At 36.6% G+C, this 16664-nt stretch overlaps 1 protein-coding gene across 9 annotated transcripts in view; it reads right to left on the bottom strand.

The window, feature by feature from the left end:
- The window catches only part of SUPT3H (SPT3 homolog, SAGA and STAGA complex component), a 677491-nt gene that overhangs the window by 180655 nt on the left and 480172 nt on the right, over nucleotides 1-16664 (bottom strand). For all 9 annotated transcript variants that reach the window (XM_069065839.1, XM_069065837.1, XM_069065836.1 and 6 more), the window contains one exon: nucleotides 11245-11384. In XM_069065839.1, coding sequence (XP_068921940.1) covers nucleotides 11245-11384 — 140 coding nt within the window. The remainder of the gene's footprint in view (nucleotides 1-11244; nucleotides 11385-16664) is intronic.

Here is a 16664-nt window from a genome sequence, read left to right as displayed (position 1 = left end):
CTTAAGGTAATGAAGTTGTAGGCTAACATAGATACCTTACTTTTGACATAATAGTTTCATGCATTGGGATTATTGAGAAAGAACAAGATTTACAAAGATGAATTATAATTATTCTGATTAAAGAGATAAAACTTTCTAGTATGTCTGTAAGAGTTTAGAACAAGTAAACCCTCTGGTTCATGAGACATGAAGTGTTTGACTGACACTTGGTTTCAGACATTGGGGACCTGATGCCAGTTTAAAAAAAGAGGCTGAGAATTTAAATTTCAACCAAAGGGGATAACCAGGTTTAACTAAAAGCTAGTAAACCTTCTTAAATAAAACTAACTGGGACAGAAAGTAACAAGGCAAAGACAAGATAGGACTCTGAAGGAGTCAGTCATAAAAATGTCTAGGAGGGTAAAGGAAGCTTCTGTTAGGTCACTCACTGAAGGAAGGTTTGAAATCTAGGGAGAGAAATCTTTGAAGAAATGAAGGGAAGGGTATCTCTTCACTGAGGGTGTAAGAGATGAGGGGAGGACCACTAAAGGATCTAGAACCACTGAAAATTTCAAGAATATCACAAATACTCCTTCAGTGCAAAAAGACCCAAAGCCCAGGCATCTAAAAGCCAGGGGCTCAAGATTGTTCTGAGCTGTAGATTCTAAAAGTATCGCCTTGGCCATCTGAATTTCCTCAGGCTAGAATCACCTTGATATGACACCTAGCTTACAATGAAATAGAGCTGACACTCCAGGGAGATCTTGACAAAGGCTTTGGCTAGGACACAGCAAGGAGTTAAGATTAAGAAAGACTGAGGACTATTTCTTCTTACATCTTAGAGACAGAGGCAGATGTTTAAGAACTCTTTAACTTTGGAAATTTTCCTTTGTAAAAATTTTTTTAAATAGCTGGATACTTACCTATAGTGATAAGCAGGGCCAGTGAAAAAGGGACGTCTTAAAAAACAGATACAATGGTTGTGTGCTATCTTTTGAGATAGCTTTGTAAAGGAATGTAGCAGCAAGCACCCCAGTGTCCCCAGGGTGGCTGCCAACACAGGTTCTTAGATCTGCTTTTCTAAAGGAAAGCAACTCGAAATGGGTTAACAATCTTGCTTTAATCAATCAAACATATCATTTACCTAGTTCAGGGGAAAAGGTCAGTACCCCAAACTTCAGAGTATACAGGCAGGTTACAGCAGAAGTTACAAGACAGAAACATTTCAAAGACAGGCCTCCAACTGTCCAACCATTACATCCATACCTAGCCAGTTACCAGAGAGGTAACATCAGCATCTGGGTTTTTCAAAGCTGGAGGTCTCTCCACCACTGCCCACAGTCTCATCTGGTCAAATCACACACTTCTCAAAGTGATCCCCAAAACAAAATCTCACATCAGGGTTTATATAGCCATCTCCTGGCTCAGACAATGTAACAACCCTCTTGACCCCACTGCCCAATCACAAAGTATCTCCTGAAAAACAAGCCTCCCACCACAGGCTCCAGGTGCACTTAAGCCTATTAAATGGCCTAGAGGCAGGGAAGATCTTAAATTTCCATTCCATTCCTATAACAGGGAAGGATAAAGATCTACCTATCTTTCCACATGACAGGCTAAGAGAGAAAAATCTAGTTTTGAGGTTGTAAGTTAGTTTAACACAACACATTATTCAACATCTCATATAAGTTACTTTTGGTGACTATGATGAAACAAAAGCAGGTATTACTGGCACACATTTGTTTCTTTTAACTACTTCTCTTATCACTTATAAACATAGTATGTGCCACGATTAAAACACATTGGTTTTGTCAACCACAAGTTTTAGTGCAATACCACATTTGGTGGCGCCACATGCCAAATTTCACAGAAATCTGTTAAAAATTACAGAAGAAGTGCTATTTGAAAACTTCTGTTAATGATCATTTTGTTTCAAGATGGATAACTGGGGACCACAAATCAAACTTGAGGAATATCCTGAAAGTCTTTAATATGTTACCACATTTTATCATAAAACAACTGTTTGGAGAGGAAGGGCAGAACACATATGCAGAAAAAAAAATCTGTAAAGCTAAATAAACGAAATGAAAATCAATCTTGCAGTCCACTAAAACTTTCACAACTTTTTCAGACAACTGCTTCCTAACTATTCCTCCCTCATCTTATTCTTGTGGAATTCGTTTTGGTATCCAAGAATATGATTTTTACATTTGTATCTGTTGAATTTCACCTTACTATGTTCGACTAAATCTTCTATTGATCTTTTTGCATCTGGATTCTGTTAATCAATACATTAGCTGGCCTTCCTAGGCTGGTGTCATCTGCAACTTTGATGAGCGTGCCATCTATACTTTTATCTAAGTCACTGATAAAAATGTTAAAAAGCACAGGCTCAAGGACTGATTCTTTGTGTCCTCCAGGGAGATCTACATTTGAACTAAAACTGAATGATAAACCATTTGAGTCTGGCCATCTGACTAGTTCTGAATCCATCTAATTGTCTAAGTCCACATTTCTCCATTTCCCCTACCCCAAGAATAATGAGATACTTTATCAAAAGACTTTAGTCACTATTTTCAAATTTTCAAATATTGTAGGAACTTGCTCTCTGCTGGCAGAACCTCTGAAATATTATAGATAAACCAGGGATTTCCAATATCTCATGATTAAGCACTGGAGGAAGATTTCAGTGTAGACCAATAGTTCTCAAAAGTGTGGTCCACAGACCCCTGGGAATTTCCAAGAGTCTTTGAAGGGTCCTCTGGATCAAAACTTTTTTTCATATTAATACTAAGACATATTTGCCTATTAAAATACTCCTCCCTTCCCCAAATACATCACTGTGTGGTCACATTTTCTTCATATAATTCAACCAAAACAACATATTGCAACAGAATCGAATGCAGAAGCAGATATGAGAATGCAGCTGTCTTCTATTAAACCAGGCATTATAGAGATTTGCAAAAATATGTAAAACGATGCCACTCTTTTCACTACATTTTTTTTGTTTTTGAAAAGTTATTTTTTAAAATAAAATAGATATGTAGTTTTGAGGCATGTAATAGGCTCATTATTGTTATTTTTAAATGAATTAATAAATATTTTAAATGCACAGACTTTAATTTTTAATACTGCAAATATTGATAGATAAAATACATATAAGAAAAGTTCTTTGAGGTCCTCAATTAACCTTTGAGAATATAAAGGAGTCTTGAAACCAAAAAGTCTGAGATATGTTAATGTAGGCAAATACAGGTACTCAATAAATGTTTACTGAATTACTATTGTATTGAATGTAATGTGGTCAAGTAGGAAGGGAACTGGATGTGCAGTTAGAAGACCAAGGTTCAAGTCTCATCATTGTTTCTTTAATGCACATAATAATAGCTGGCTTTACATAGTGTTTTAAAATATATAAAATGCCTTACAGAGACCTCATTTTAGCCTCACAATAACTCATCTGAAAAAGCTACTAAAGCATTATTATCACCATTTTATAGATGAGGAAATTCAGCTCAGAGAGGTATACTGACCTATTCATGATTACTCAGATAGGAATTAAGAAGTAAGATTCAAACCCAGGGCCGTCCTGACTCCATGTCTAGCATGCCTGCTACTATACTGCACTCAATCTTTGTGATACATAAGGGAACAAAGAGCTTGCTTATTACCTCTGTGGAGCAGCTAGGTGGTGCAGAGGATAGAGTGCTGAACCTGAAGTTGGGAAGAACTGAATCAAATCGAGCCTCAGACACTTACTAACTGTGTGACCCTGGGCAAGTCACGGAACCCTGTTTGTCTCAGTTTCCTCATCGGTAAAATGAGCTGGAGGAGGGAATGGCAAACAACTCTAGTATCTTTACCAAGAAAACCCCAGGGCCAGCAAGGTAGTGCAATGAATAGAGCACTGGCCCTAGAGTCAGGAGCACCTGAGTTCAAATCCAGCTTCAGACACTTAAAACTTACTAGCCATGTGACCTTGAGCAAGTCACTTAACCCTAATTGTCCTGCCTTCTCCCCTGCAAAACAAAACAAAACAGAAATCCCCAAATGGGGTCCCAAAGGGTCAGACACAACTGAACAACAAAAATTAATTATTTTCTTTTCTCAGCTTTGCTTTCCTTATCTGTAAAAAGAAGCTGCTGAACTATATCTCCAAAGTCTCTTCTAGTCCTAAAATCCTATTACTTAGATGTATTCAGGAAGCTGGTGAGTACACTACAAGTAGAATACTAATAGTCAAAAGAATGAGAAAATTACAAAATATAATTAATACTCAACCCACAGTTAATGTAATAGTTTTTCTTTGGAGCTTCGATTCAAGCATTAAGTGACATCTCCTGTGGGCCAAGCACTGGATACAAAACCACAAATGAAACAAGTCCCATCATCAACATACACATAGATAAGTCAATACAAAGAATATACAAACTGGCAGATATGGCGAAAGCACTAAAAACTAGAGGGTTAGGAAAAGTCTGATGCAGAAGTCTTGAAAGGGGCCAGGGATTCTAAGAGGTATGCAGGGAGTATTTCTAGATATGGGGGAGTGCCTGTGCTGAGACAAAGAGATAAGAGACGAAATGCCAAGTTTGGGGAAAAGCAAGTATGGGGAACGTGTGTGAGAATGAGTAGTGTAAAATAAGTCAGGAAAGACAGGCTGGAGAATGAGTGGGAAGTATTTTAAATCCCAAATCTTAGAGGTGAGAGGGAGTCACAGAAGCTTCTTGAGCAGGGAAGTGACATGGTCAGATCTGTACTTTAGGAATATCAATTAGGCAGCTGTATGAAGGATAGATTTGATATGGAGAAGCTGGAGGCAGGGAGAATTAAGAGGCAACTACAAAAGTAGAAGGTGAGATGTGATAAGGCCTGAATTTGCCTCACAGTCACATGAATGGAAGAAAGGGGATGGTTAAGATGTAAGGGAGATGAAATCAAAAAGACTTGGCCACCTATTGTGGGTGGCAGGGAAGAAAAAGTAAAGAATCAAGGGTAACTCTAAGGTTACAAACCTGTCTGACTGGAAGCCAAAACAGAAAAGTTAGGAAGAAGGGCAGGATTTCATTTATTTATTCATTTATTTAGTGTGGAGGGGAATATAAGTTCTCTTCTGGACATTTTGAGTCTGAGATTCCTAAGAGACTTGAATGAACGAAAAAAGCATTTATTAAGTACTTCCTCTATATTGGGACTTGCTAAGTACTAATTGCTGGGGATAACATACAAGAAAGCAACATAGTCCCTGTCTCCAAGAAGCTTACATTCTAATGGGGAATGGTGGACAATGCATAAAGTGGAACTAGGAGGAGGGAAGACACACATATACAGCATGGTTGAGGAAGCGAAATAGAGGTCCAGTTCTGGGCAAAAATAAGGCAGAAGTCCACTTATCAGAGGCCAAAGTCTCAGGAGCAGTCTGTGATACAGTGGGAGGGAGATGGGAGTGACCTGAATGTGGCTGCATTCAGGTGGCTATAGGGTAGGGATCTGACAATGTAAGACTGGATTCCAGGAGAAACAACAGGACTGGGCATTTAGATGTGGGGAGCATCTACACTGAGATGATCACTGAAAAGATGATGAGAGCACCGAGAGGGAGAGTACGCAGAGAGAAGAATCCAGAGACTGAGCCTGGGTATGAAGTGGGGGTGGGATGTGGAAGGTGAATGGTGACCCAGTAAAGGAAACTGCGGGGAATAGTTAGATGATAGGAGGAGAGCAAGGAAAAAAGAGTAATATTTCCACCCAGGGTGGAAAGAGCACGAAGAGGAGGAGATGATCAGCACTCCTGAGTAAACATCCCTAAGAGGTCAAGAAGGATAAGAACTAAGAAAAGATCACTGGATTTAGTAATAAAGAGACTGTTGATAGCCATTGAAAAGGGAGGTTCAAGTGAGTGGTGGGGCCAGAAGTAAGGCTGAAAGAAAGACTAGGAGTGCTGAGGAAGAACAGGAGTAGTGGATGATGTCAATGAAATGGTATGCAAAGAAGATAAGCTTGTGATGTTGTGGGAGTGAGGAAGGCTTCCAACATGTTCTGCAGACCCCTTGTGGTGAACTCTGGGGAGCACCTAGATGAGAGGAGTGCAGGTTGGGCAGGAATGCACAGATCTGCAGCCTGTGTGCTGGAACTCCTGAGCCATCAAGGAGACCACATGCTGTGCATCTGAGCGTTTTGGGTAAATCTGTAGTGGACCCAGTCAGCATGGCTGTGGAATCACATCAACAAGTCCTTCAGTGTCTGTTTTGGGTTAGGCGCTACAATGGACTCTCTCTCTGGGGATTACAAAAAAAGGCAAAAACAGTTCCAGCTCATAGAGCCTGCGACCTAACAAGGGAAACAACATGCAAACAACTATATAAAAACAAGGGCATTTAAAAGACAAATGTAAGATTATTTCAGAGAAAAGCAAGGAGGCAGAAATAAGGAGGGAGAGCATTCCAGGCATGAAGGACACATAGTGAAAATGCTCCAGAGTCTGGAGATGGAGGATCTTGTGAAAGGAAATGCCAGGAACCTGGTGTCACCAAATCACAAAGTACATGGACAGGAGTTAGGTGTAAGAAAGGGCCATGTTATGAAGAACTTTAATGCCAAGCATAGGATTTATATTTGACCCTGGATGTTAGGAGCCCCTGTAATCTGCTGAATAGAGCATGACACAGTCAGTTGTACACATTAGATGAGTGGTGGACAGACTGGAGTGGGAAGAGGCTTGTGGCAGGGAGACATTCGCAGAACAAGTTCTTCATTAGCCACATTACTAGACAAAAACAATGACAATCTAATCACTGCCAAGAGAAGCAACAACAACAAAACCCTGACATTGTCACGATTACTTGAAACATGTTCCACTATTGCCCTAAGTGTACACTATGCCTTCAGATAATAAGCCATGATAACATTTTTTTTTCTTAAAAGTCATCACTTCTTTTTGCTTCAAATAAAGTGCGTCACCTATAAAAACCTTTAAAAAATTACCCTTAAAAAAAAAACAAAACCAAAACTAGAAACAGAATTTTAACTTGCAAGAACTGGTTGATATCAAGGAAGATGGAAATTCACTAACTGGAATTCAACAAAAACTTTTTGCAGGCTTGATAGATAGATTTGAAAAATGAGAACCATAGTTTAGTAATCACTTCCTTCATTGGAAATCCACATCTCTTTGAGAGGTCCCTTTTTCAGCGATGACAACAATTGAAAAGAATATAAAAATAAATTTGAATTTAGAACTAGAACTTCAAATAGCTCTATCACTAAGTACTAAACCAAGAGTTAAAAAATAATGAAGAGTATTATTGATAATTTTAGTCAGCAAACTTTTGGTACCACTAACAAATAATTATTTTTAAAATCTTATTTCAGTTTTTTTTTTTAATTTCTGGTTTTGTATGGTTTACAATATAAAAAGAATCGTGGTTTAGTAGCATATATATTTCATAAATAATCATATATATGTATATACACACATATGTACACATATATTGGGGAGATGTATGCTCAAAAAAATTTTAGTGATAAGGATATACATTCAAAAAACTAACTCTAGATGAGGAAGCTTTATCTGTCATTTACAACTCAGCTGAAATATCTCCTTTTCCCATATATGAATAAAGCATTTACTAAGTAATTACTATTTACAAAACAAAGTAAGACAATCCCTGCTCTCAAGGAGCTCACATTCTAATGACAGTCACAATACATAGGAAAGCCTAAGCCTCTCAGTCAGAAGTTGACTTCCTCTCCTTGGATCTCTCAAATACATATTATTTATATTCTATTTTGTACTTCATTTGTGGATATCTATAATCTCCTTTATTAGATTCTAAGTTTCCCCACTGCCTAAAATATTACATTGTACAAATAAATGCTTAATAAATATTTGTTGAATGAAAATTAATAAATTTTACTTATGCCTAATGTCATCTGGTGTTCAATATTAAAAGTTTAGTGAATATAGTAAATTATGAGGAGCACACAGAAAATTCATTCTTCATATAAATCTATAGAAAGTAATAGAGAAGACTTGGTTCATCACATCTTCACTAAACTTCTGCAAAATCTAGGCTCTCTTGTGAATTTTTCTTCTATAGCAATTTTTTCTCTTCTAAATTCTATCATAAAAGAGCAAAAAAAAAAGAGAAAAAAATCAGAAATAAGTTCTGTTTGCAGATCTGCACTGTGTTCATGCAGTCTAGGGGAGAATGTAGTAAACAAAGTTTCTGCAACCATAAGTGATGCTTAAAGGAAAATTAAATCACTGAGTGATGCCAGAACTGATTATTCTACTGCACTTTAAAAGCAAAAGGCTGCTGTCTATGAGCCCAAAGTGGTTTCATATGGACAGCCACAGTTGTGGTTTACTCTTGAAACTGTAACCTGTCAAATTAGAAGCAGGCAATGTCTTAGGCCTTTAACGGTTCCACTTCACCGTCTACAGTCACAGTTATGTCTACTAGTTCAGCCTTTCCCAACCCTCCCCTCCCCCCCCCCCCCCCCCCCTCCCAGTATTTGTTATTTGGACAAGGAGCATCTCAAGGCTACTCTTTGTTATCTAGGTAAGAAAGGTTCTTTAAATAACAAAGCAAAGATTCATTAATTGACCAATCTAATTTGCCTTCATTGAGTTGAATTGGTTTTCCAACTACTTAAGATAGTCCTGAATATGGTGGTTACCCTGTCCATAGTGTGTGTGTGTGTGTGTGTGTGTGTGTGTGTGTGTGTGCATGCATTAACTGTACACTAAGGCAAAGAACCTAATGTGTGCATTCTTGGTCTTTCCACCCTGTAAATCTGAGCACCTCAATGAGTTCACTGGCACCTTGTTGACTCCGTTTTCCAGAGTAATAGCACCCGTTATCAGGAATTCAGTGTTTGTTATAGGGATTGCAGGTTCTGTTCTTCCTCTGACTATGGTGGGATACCCTTCCAGGCAGTGGGCTTGGTTAATAGGGATTTTCCAGGCAAAACTGAAAAGCTATTTGTTCAATTTCACTAATACTCACAAGTGGTGCTAAACATTCCTTAATACTCAACAGTGAAAAATGAATGCAAAGTAGTATAGAAGCTCAGGACACATTTTGCTGGCTTGAAAATATAATTTTAAAAAAATGTTTTAAAAATAAAGCATAAACAATATTTTCTTTCTGGATAATGCATCACAAATGAAACCATGCCACTAAACAATCATATCCTGTTTAGGACATAATGACATCAGAAATATGTGTTTATCATCTGCTTTGGACAACTTAGCATGTTTTTGGCCCAAGGCAAAGTAGAACTAAAACCATTTGCAGTTGTCCAAAACCAAGATAACCACACATTTCTGAGGTAATTGATACCTAAAAGGAACACTGCCTTTAGATCACAGTTCATGATCTAAGCATACTAATTCTTTAAAGAAGGTTGTTAAAGTTTATAAAGCATGTATGTCTATTGGACTTCCTCCAAAACTTAACATGGGATAATTATATTCTACTGCACAGAGAAACTATGATAAAGTAGGCAACTTAGCACAATAGCCACCCATCCTTTGGAGGGCTGGAATTATCTTGTTTTCCCACTTAAAAAGCAGGACAAAATCAGTGGTTTCTTGAAGGCAAAATTATAATATTAGAATTAATATTTCTTACATTTGTAAGATGCGTCAACAAAATTAATCAAGACTAAAATTCCCCTGAGATAGAGATAAGGAATGTTATCAGCCCATTTTATAGCCAAGGAAACTGAGCAGCAGCTGCTCAGTAATTAAGAGAACAAAATCAAGCCTTCGATTCTGTAGAGACGCTGATATTTAGAACTGCTGTTAGCAAATAGCTATCACTAACTTGAAGTTACAATCAATATGTAATATATAAATCAGAGAAATATGACTGTCTAATCTCAAACCCTTTCCGAACATTATTTTTTATGATATAGGCCTATAGCTGAAGTGATCAAATTTATCTTTGTGTATTTTTTTTAATTATTAGGTTAAAAAAGTAGATATACATTTAAAAAGTAATCATTAATGGACTGTAATGCATACTATTCACAGTGATAAGAGAGTAAGTACATTTTTCTAGGAAAAAAGAATAGGATGGAAGCCATAACCCCTGGGCCTACCATTTTGTTTCTGTGTTGCCACAGGTAAATAATTTTACCTCTGTAAGCCTCAGTTGTATCATTTGCAAAATGGGGGTGGGGTAGGAATATGGAAAGGCCCTTTCCAGCACCAATATTTTATGACATGTTTACATTAGCTTTTTTATAATATCTATTTTTTAATGGAAAAATAAACTTGTTCGATTGACAAAAAGGACATTGATATAAGAAATCTTTTCTTCAAAACCAGCAGGAGATGTTTCCTAAGATTAAAGCAAGATAAAAATGAGTTGCTTTTCATCTAGGGAAATGTAAAAGAATGATTCAGAGGAAAAAGTAAGAAAAAAAGGTAAAAAGGGAAAGGGCAAAGTGAGAAGTAAACATAAGCAGATCATAGGTTCAATGAAAAAATAAATAAAGGCTACAAATAAAAGGAGGATTGAGGAGTAGCAAGAATAACAAAAGAAAATAACAAATGAGAGATTGCTAGACTGAGACAACTCATACTAAAAGGAAAAAAAAGATCATAATGGGAGGAAAAAGTAAACAGGAAGTTTTTTTGATGCAAACTAAAAATAAGATTTGTGCAAAATAGAAGTATCAAGGAAAAATAGACACAATCTCAGTACTTCTAAGTCTGTACATGCATAGAATATGATTTTGCAAATATAATCTTCAACCCTGCTATGGGAACAGATATATGAATGGATATGTGGGGAGGGGAAATGTCTACACATTGAAAATGCCTACATATCTATCTATCTATCTATCTATCTACCTATATGCCAAGAGAAGACAGAAATATTCTGCTAACTAAATACAGAGCCAGCTACATTACTCATATGCACACAAGAAAGGAATGTAGGCAGATAAAATACATTTCAAATTCTCTTGAAGGCAGTTCTTTGCTTTGAAGAAGATAAGCAAAGGGAGATCATTACTTTTCCTTCAGGATGGAATATGGAAAATTAATGACAACACAAAGATGATGAAAGAAATCAGTGAAAAGGAGGGTAAGAAGAAATAAAGAACAGGGGTAGGAGGAAAGAGAAGAACAGAGAGCAAACAAGAAAGAATGAATGTAAACAATCAATTTCTGTTATAACATTAGGCCTATCAACACATACACTACAATAGGCTGGACATTAGGAGGAAAGAAGAAAGAAAATACTGTACCTCCATTCTTTCTTGTTTAATGTCATCAATCTCATCATCTTCAAACATAGCCAAGAGTTCTCCTGTCTGATCGATAGAATGGAGGAAGTCTTGGGCTATTTTCTGCCTTTTGTTGACGTTGTTACTGTTGCTGAATTTGTCTTCACGTAGATAAGAAAAGAAAACAAAGATAATTTTGTCAGCAACTCTGAAAAACAAAATCAATTATTCCATATGGAATCTGTACATAATCCTTTTGGAATCAAATCAAATGAATTCTACAGAGGAGAATACTGTTGTCTTTCTCCTAAATAAGTGAAGAAGAATCAAGAGCACTGGCTTGGTTCCTTGTTTCATACTCTTACTTTGGGAAAAACACTTGGTATATTGGATTCTCTTCTATAAAATGCTGACAATATGACCTGCTACCTACTTACCTTACAGAGGTATAAAAAGTATTAATTGCATAAGTCTGCAGAATATTTTTGCTACTTGTTTTTTTGTTGCTATTATTATTTTGTCCAAATGTAAAGTCCAATTCTTACCTATAGAGAAGTCTTTACTAATATAGTCACCCGTGAGCCTGTATACAGATAAAGAATCTATAAGAACATGGAGGTAATGAAAAATATACCCCTGCCTATCTTCAAATTTGATCTGTCTAATCCAAGTTCTGTAAACAAGACAATAAGTTCTGTAACATTTCACTGCTTTTAAGGCTCAAGATCATTGGATCATAGATGCAGAACTAGAAAAGACCTCAGGGAGTTGTGTTCTACCATTGCCTTACACTGGGTCCATTCATTTAACAGATGAGGAAACTGAAGCCCACTTCAGGCCTCACAGCTGAGGAAATTAGTGAACACTATCGTTTGGATTTTGCTCTTTCTTTCTTAACCCTTTTCTGTTACTGTAGAATGCAGCAATGTAGGTGGAAATTAAATGGATGTGGCAAAAACTTGAAAAACAATAAATTTTAAAATTTATGATTGTGCCAAACTTGTTTGTTTTCTGGATGGGCAAGATAATATTAATACCAAAAAACAGATAGTCCTATACTTACTAAGTGTCCAGGATAAAAAAGGACATCTAAAATCTGTAAGATAAGGGGAAATGATTTCTAAAGAAGCCTTCCCAACTCTACTCTTGTGCGAGCTAAAAAAGAATAATAGGTAGCACTTGTAGTGCACCTTAATGATTAATAAAGTACTTTCCTCATAACAACCATGTATTGGGAATATGATAAGTAATATTCCTATTTTGTAAATTAGGAAACCGAGTGTCTGAGAGGCTAAGTGAACTGTTCCAATGGTCACAAAGTTAGTCTGGGGTAAGATTTGGGCCCTAATTCTTCCTTAAACTAAGTCTGGTGTTTTTTTCTTTTACAATGTAAATCTATGACTGATCCAACTGTGATCTAGAATAAAATCATTCATTAAAATATGTTTTTAAAATCTCTGTCCATGGCTGATATATGTGAAGTCTGTTATGGAGGTTGTTCAAAAATTATTGGCATTCACCAGATTCATGAATTGTTTTTTTAAACTGAAAAGAAGATCTGATCTGTTTTGCTTGAAAGTCGAAAGAAATCACATGTGCTGAGAAAAAGAAAATCCTGCATTTCTAATCTTCAGTTTTTCCAAAGGCGTGATTAAGGATGCATTTATCATAAAGACTGACTCATATCACTTCCATGTGTTGTCCTGTGAATATTTTGTAAAGCAATGAGCAAAGTGGGTCTTGAAGAAGGGAAGTGAACTCTGTAATCTCTAATGTCCCTTTCAGCTCTGAGGTTCCATTATTCAATAATTAAGTTAGTAAGTGGACAATCTTCACCTAAAATACTGAGCTCAGAAGTTAGTTGCTATATATTTAACATCTCTTTATAAGACTTCTAAGTTAAAAGATTCATTGTATATCTAATTTACAAGTGTTGACAATTAGAAAAAAACAATGTGATATGTTTAGAGGAGAATCAACAATGTATCTATCTCTACTCAGTCTGTAGCAAATTTTTACTCTAGAAGAGAAAGGATGTTAAAAAAAAATGTAAAGGAATGAGAGGACCAGGGAAGTTCCTGGGAGAATTAAAAGGAATAAAACCTGAAGGGGAAGCTTTATATACATCTAATTTGTTTTACGGGGTAGCTGGGTGGTGCAGTGAATAGAGCGCTTGGCCTAGAGTAAGGAAAACTTAAGTTCTAGTTCGGCCTCAGATGCTCACTAGCTATGTTACTCTGACAAGTCACTTAACCCAGTTTGCCTCAGTTTCCTTATCTGTAAAATGAGTGGGAAATGGCAAACTACTCTACTATCTTTGTCAAGAAAACCCCAAACATGGTCATGAAGAATCAGACATGACTGAAAAAAAAAAAACCGAAGTTATTTTAAAGGGGATAAAAAACACTTGTAAGAAATTGGAAGAGAATCCAGTTATATTTTATTTTACTAGTTCTAAATAATTCAATTTCATTAAAAAACATTTATTATGTGTTTGCTGTGCCCAAAACACTATTCTAGGGGTATTAAAAATAGAACTTGTCTCAACCCTCAAGAAACTTACATCTTAGTGGAATGTCAGATTAATTAACAGGAAAACTAATATAAGTGAATGGGAATAGAAAGAACATAAGACTAGAAGTGAGAAGAACACTGGATCCCTCAACAAATTCTGTTGCGAGGTTGTCATTAAATAATATGACCCTTAGATAAATTATAGCATCTGTCTGAGCTTCTACTTTTTCTTTATTTCTTTTTTTTTTTGAGGGGGTAAGGCAAGGCAATTGGGGTTAAGTGACTTACCCAAGGTCACACAGCTAGTAAGTATGTCAGTTGTCTGAGGCTGAATTTGAACTTAGGTCCTCCTGACTCCAGGGCCAGTGCTCTATTCACTACACCACCTAGCTGCCCCACTTCTTTTTTTTTATATACTATAAAAGAAGGATGCTTGATGAGATGACCTCTAGGGCCCTTTAAGGCCCGAAGTCCTAAAATGATATACCAGAATTATTTTTAAAAGCTGGGTTGGAGGCAAGGGGAGAATGGGTGAAGAAAGAAACATGGTGGTATATGCCTGGGGTCTCTGCTACAGGCATACTGGGCAGTTATGTGGCTTAGTAGATAAAACACTGGGCCTGGAGTTAGGAAGACCTGAATTTAAATCAAGCCTCAGGTACTTCCTAGTTGTGTAACCTGGGAAAGTCACTTAATCTCTGTTTGCAAGATGATGATAATAATAGCATCCACCTCACATCACAGGTTGTTGTAAGGATCAGATGAGATAATATTTATAAAAAGTGCTAAACACAGTAGACATTATATAATTCTTTATTACTCTCCCTGGACCCCTTGCTGGAGATATGGAAGCTGGTGGATTATTTGAACTTGAGAGTTCTGACCTGTAGCAGGGTTAAAGAGAATCAGATATCTACAGTAAATCTGGTACCATGTGGTGGGTACCAGTGGGCCACCAAGATGCTTAAAGAGAGGGCAACTGGCTCAGATTGGAAAAACAGAGCAGGTTAAAGTTTCTGTGCTGATTAGCTGTGAGACTGGACTCATCAGTGGCCATCAGTGGGGGCTGTGCTTGCAGTAAGGGACAAGACTGGGGGGGAGAGAAGAACAGAAGGGAGACGAAAGAGAAGACAAGGGAAGGGAAGGAAAAGGAGAGGATGGCAGAGGATAGGAAAGGGTGGAAAAGAAAGGAGGAGAGGGTAGGGTAAGAGGAAGCAGCTATTATTTCCAAGTACAAATTATTACACAAAACAACAGCTGACAAAATGTTGCGAATTAGAAAGATTAAATACTTGGTTAGAATGAATAGACAAAAAGTTGACTTTTGACCGGCATACTAATCTTATACTAAAAATAATTACTAAATCTCATGCTAAAAATAATTAATATGTAAAAGATGCCATGAAAAGAAAAATTTTCTTAAATAAATAATTCTTATGTCTTTTTTTTAACTCTATTAATTGGTTCAGCATTTCTCTCCCTCCCCATTTAAAAGAATGATTAGCACAGAAGTGCTAAAAACCCTCCTTCACATTTAAATGACCGTAGTCTCCAAATTTGTACAGTTCAATTGAATGAGACTTTCCTACATAGTTTCTTGAGAAAGAAGTACATTAATTTTTTCTGACACTGGCTATTTTCTTTTTTTAATTATTTTTATTTTTTGCCTTTTTTGGGGAGGGCAGTTGGGGTTAAGTGACTTTCCCAAGGTCACAGGGCTAGTAAGTGTGTTAAGTGTCTGAGGCTGGATCTGAACTCAGGTCCTCCTGACTCCAGGGCAGGTGCTCTATTTACTGTGCCACCTAGCCACCCCAAGGCTGGCTATTTTATTTTTTGTCTTTTGGAGGGTAATTGGGGTTAAGTAACTTGCCCAAGGTTACATGGCTAGTGTTTTTGTGTGTGTGTGCTAAGTGTCTGAGGTCAGAACTGAACTCAGATCCTCCTGACTCCGGGGCTGGAGCTTTACTCACTGCGCCACCTAGCCGCCCCTGGCTGGCTATTTTCAACAACAAAGGATACTGAGATAACTAGTAGTCAATGTGAAGAATGAAGCCCATTAGAAAAGAGGGAGAGAAAGATGAAGTAACTGGCACTTTAGTGACAAGGTCATTTCGAGATTCATTGGTTGCCTGCTTCAAAGATACCAGACAGCTAGAGCTGACAAGCTGGGAGACTCTCAGAAGCAGGTGAGTCCCAGAATCATGGAGAAAATATTTTATGTGTTATATAAATGTTATTTACATTATATGTTATTTATTGGAGAGTGTTGGCAAAAGAGTGTATCTTTCTTAAAGAATTTGCTACTTAAGGCTGCTCTAAAATCCTCTTTTTAAAGGAAGTTGAACATTGAATAATTCTCCCTCAAAGCAAAAAGGTGGGAGACTAGAACAGAATACTGAATACATGTCAGATACAGATGGTATTGTTTAAAGTTTGTTGTTTTTTTTTAAGTGATGAGTTGCAACTCCATCTGAATGGGGAGGGAGGAGAAATGACTGATGTAAAGACAAAAGGCATCCATAAAATCCAATTTTAAAAAAAGGATACTTTTTTAAAAATAAATTATTTAATAACAAAGTAGAAAAAATAAAGAATGATCTTGCAGTCAAAGAAGAATTAGTTTTATGAAGCAAAGGTTGCTAGTATATAATTTCTTTCAGAGTATGAAATGATCTAATCATTTTCAAAATAGTTAATTTACATGACGTAATTTTGCTACCTGATATTCAACTTGACTCATAAAGAAACAATTCCTCATGAATTATGTCAGTTTTAGATTAATAAAAAAGCTAAGGATTGTTCAAATCCTTCATTAATTATGAATATTAATCATCTTTATCAAGACTAATTACTTAATTGATCATTTTTACAACTTCTTTTTGATATATATGTGTATATATACATGTATATATGTACATACATACATA

This window comes from Petaurus breviceps, unplaced genomic scaffold (genome assembly GCF_028583685.1).
Source record: "Petaurus breviceps papuanus isolate PSGF00001 unplaced genomic scaffold, PetGlider_PUasm1.0 90701, whole genome shotgun sequence".
Classification (NCBI taxonomy): domain Eukaryota; kingdom Metazoa; phylum Chordata; class Mammalia; order Diprotodontia; family Petauridae; genus Petaurus; species Petaurus breviceps.
This window is presented reverse-complemented; position numbering and strand designations above follow the sequence as displayed.